Source organism: Octopus bimaculoides, chromosome 8 (genome assembly GCF_001194135.2).
Source record: "Octopus bimaculoides isolate UCB-OBI-ISO-001 chromosome 8, ASM119413v2, whole genome shotgun sequence".
NCBI classification, from domain to species: domain Eukaryota; kingdom Metazoa; phylum Mollusca; class Cephalopoda; order Octopoda; family Octopodidae; genus Octopus; species Octopus bimaculoides.
Window position 1 is genome coordinate 55,525,987 of NC_068988.1, and position 4,243 is coordinate 55,530,229.

At 42.4% G+C, this 4,243-nt stretch overlaps 1 protein-coding gene across 1 annotated transcript in view; it reads right to left on the reverse strand.

Moving 5' to 3' along the window:
* Positions 1 to 7: 7 nt before the first annotated feature.
* The window catches only part of LOC106876170 (spindle and kinetochore-associated protein 1), a 13,794-nt gene continuing 9,558 nt past the window's right edge, over positions 8 to 4,243 (reverse strand). Inside the window, exon 5 of the mRNA XM_014924603.2 lies at positions 8 to 3,116. Coding sequence (XP_014780089.1) covers positions 2,962 to 3,116 — 155 coding nt within the window. The 3' untranslated portion in view covers positions 8 to 2,961. The remainder of the gene's footprint in view (positions 3,117 to 4,243) is intronic.

Consider the following 4,243-nt stretch of genomic DNA (forward strand, 5'->3'; position numbering starts at 1 on the left):
GAGGCCTTGTGCCTATTGTACAGGGTGTCCACAAAGTCTGGGTACATGGAGTAAATAAAATCATAACAAACAAATATAAGAAATAATAATTTCTTAAAGTATGTGTTAATCCCCATGTACCAGACTTTGTGGACACCCTGTAGAAAGGATTATTATCTGTAGTTAGTCATCATGATCATGACTGCTTGTAGCTTGGGCATGACTTGATAAGCTATCTTTATACTGGTCAGTTTTTCACTTGAATCTGCCATTTATTATGATCAATTCCTTTTCACTTCGTATTCCATTTTGCAGTATCCTTGAATCCCAGACTAGGTCTTCCATGGTTTCTTTCCCCACACCTCCCACATAGTTGGGAGTAATGGAGTTGTCTGCTGTTGTCCATCCTGTGGATGTGTCCCAACCAATGTAAATTTCTATCAATGAGGATTTCCAGCATACGAGATAGACCAGCAAGCTGGATGACCTCTTCATTCCTATCTTGTCAGAGTCAATAAAATTAAGTTTAAAAAAAAGGGGGGGTGGAACCATTAAAACATATTAATAGAACTTTTAGGCATACGAGTGGCTGTGTGGTAAGTAGCTTGCTTACCAACCACATGGTTCCGGGTTCAGTCCTACTGCGTGGCACATTGGGCAAGTGTCTTCTACTATAGCCTCAGGCCGACCAAAGCCTTGTGAGTAGATTTGGTAGACGGAAACTGAAAGAAGCCTGTCGTATATATGTGTGTGTGTGTTTGTGTTTGTCTCCCCAACATCGCTTGACAATTGATACTGGTGTGTTTATGTCCCCGTAACTTAGCGGTTTGGCAAAAGAGACCGATAGAATAAGTACTAGGCTTACAAAGAATAAGTCCTGGGGTCGATTAGCTCGACTAAAAAGGTGGTGCTCCAGCATGGCCACAGCCAAATGACTGAAACAAGTAAAAGAGAGTAAAGAGAAAGAGAGTATAAGGACTTTAGAATCAAGGCCTACCTCTTCCACAGGTTCCCTCAACTGCTAGGGTGTGGCACTTTTTCACATCCATCGGAGCATACTAGCTTCATTCCTTGTGAGCCTACGCATGTCCTCAGCAGTCACGGCCCATGTTTCACTGCCATGAAGCATGGCTGTTCATACACATGCGTCATACAGTTTGCCTTTTACTCTGAGTGAGAGGCCCTTTGTCACCAGCAGAGGTAAGGGCTCTCTGAACTTTGCCCAAGCTATTCTTATTCTAGCAGCTACACTTTCAGCACACCCTCCTCCACTACTAACTTGGTCACCTAAATAGCGGAAGCTATCAATTAAGTCTAGTTTTTCTCCCTGGAATGTGGGCAAAGTTGTTTTTTGTACATTTTCAGTGTTTATTGCTCCTGAACATCTGCTACATACAAAAAGTAACTTCCTAGTTAACCTTCCTTTGATATTGCTGCACCTCTTATGTGTCCATAGCTTGCACTGGGTACATCTGATAGAGTTTCTACCTACGCCTTTTCTACAGATCGAGCAGAGCCATCTACCTGAAGGGGTTTGTGTTTTGTCTACCTTCCTACTTATTAGGACATTGGTTTTAGCTAGGTTGACTCTAAAGCCCTTCGATTCTAGTCCTTGCTTCCACACCTGAAACTTCTCCTCTAGTTCTGATAGTGACTCAGCAATTAGTGCAAGGCCATCAGCATAGAGGAGCCCCCAGGGGTATTTTGTCTTGAATTCCTCTGTTATCGTCTGGAGGACTATGATAAATATATATACATAAATATACATATATAGATACATATATATATATATATATATATATATATATATAAATACACATAAACATATATACATAAATAAATATACATACATATATGTGCCTGTGAAATCCTGTATCCCTGCCGTAGGGCTTTACTTCCACACATGCCAGCTTAATTTAATTCGTCCTTAGTCAAAAGACACCTGTTGTTATGTCCTGTTATTTGTATTTGTGTAACATTCTCCATTTTTTCCTGTCCTTGTTTTTGTCACCAGCTCTCATCTATTTCCAAGCAATGTAATATTTTTCCATGGCATGGTTACGCAGAATACTGAAAATTAATGATGCAGCTTGGAGCTGGAAATACACACAGGCAATACAAAGAATCCACTCACAAGGTTTTGGTTGCTACAGGGCTGTAGAAAACATGCACAAGGTGCCATGCAGTGGAACTGAACCTGAAACCATGCAGTTGGGAAGCAAACTTCTTACTCACACACCCTAAGTCATTGTGGAGAATCTTTGGGGGTTTTTTTGAGAGAGAATGTCATCATATCATCTTTGCAAAATACAGAATGTAAACTTTCAAATGTATACAGACACACACCCACACACACATATACTGATTTCAAATTTTGGCACAAGGCCAGCAATTTAGGGGTTGGGGGTAAGTCGATTACATTGACCCCAGCACTGAGATGATACTTATCTTATCAACCCTAGCGCTCAATTGGTACTTATTCTACTGACCCCGAAAGGACAAAATGCAAAGTTGGCCTTGGTAGAATCTGAACTCAGAACACGAAGACAGATGAAATGCTAAAACTTTTAACTAGCATGCTAATGATTCTTTTGCCTTCACACACACACACACACACACATTAATGATGGGCTTCCATACAGTTTGTATTAAACTATTACACTCACAACGAATTAGTAAACATTTGGCTGTCACTGAAGATTCCTGCCCAAGGTGCTGCCCAGTAGGCCCGGACCACAAACCATGTGGTCATGAAGCAAACCTCTTAACTACATAGCCATGCCTGCAGTGTATTCTTGAACTGGTTTTGAGTGACCATTTTCGGTCAAGCCCAGTTAAGCAGATGGTTTGGCAGAGCTTTGGAATTGAACATGCTGGAATCAAAGGTGCTGATGGCAGATCCATACTGCACTAATAATAAACAAATTGAAACAATTATAGTCATTGTGTGTGGGTGTGAGGGAGAGAGAGAGAGGAAAACAGTCAGTAGAATGTGGCAGCATAGCGGACAAGACCACCTCCTCGGATTTCTCTGATTAGACCAACATGCCGTAGCATCACCAGAATGGATCGAGTTGTTGGAGCATTGCGAAGTTTGCTGTACTCTTTCATGTCATTTTCGACAATGAAGTACACACCTGTGGAAAGAAAAAGAGAAAAAAAATGAAACTTTCAACAACCCAGGACTATACAACTTCATGCAGGAATCACGTTTCACTACATACATCATACATTCCTACACATACACTAAGGAGATATACTACATAGATACAAGCACATCAGATATACACCTCTCTCTCACACACACACACACCAGTACACACGAACCACAGATTGAACCAATGAGGGAGACACAATACTATGTGGTCACTTGATCAGTTAGAAAAACCAGCTAAGTCTCTTCATCAAAAGAGAGGCATACATTGGATAATGTAGACCTAGTTAAGCAAAGGAGACACTATATTCATGACTAATGCTTTTGATTACAGAGCTGGTCAGTAAGGGCTAACCTGGAACTAAACAACACCAACAACAAGCCATACACATATCATTAATGTCCACCTTTCCTTGTTTGCATAGCTAAGATGGAATTTGTTGAGGCAGATTTTCTATGGTTGGATGCTCTTCCAGTCACCAACCCTCACCTGTTGACATTGTTAACAAACACATAGCATCAAGATAAAGGTACACAGAAACATGCATGAAGGGCTTCTTTTAGTTTCCGTCTACTAAACCCGCTTCCAAGGCTTTGGTTGGCCTGGGGACAAGTATCATCATCATCTTCGTTTAACGTCCGCTTTTCATGCTAGCATGGGTTGGACGATTTGACTGATTACTGGTGAAACCAGATGGCTACACCAGGCTCCAATCTGATTTGGCAGAGTTTCTACAGCTGGATGCCCTTCCTAACGCCAACCACTCAGAGAGTGTAGTGGGTGCTTTTACGTGCCACCCGCACAAAAGCCAGTCCAGGGGCACTGGCAACGATCTCACTCGAAAATCCCACGAAGGCCAGTCAGGCGGCCCTGGCAACGCTCACGCTCAAAATGGTGCATTTCATGTGTCACCCGCACAAGAGCCAGTCCAGGGGCACTGGCAACGATCTCGATCGAAAATCCCACAAATGCCAGCCAGACGGCACTGGCAATGGTCACGCCCAAAATGGTGCATTTCATGTGTCGCCTGCACATGAGCCAGTCTAGGGGCACTGGCAATGATCTCGCTCGAAAAATTTCATGTGTCACCCGCACATGAGCCAGTCCGA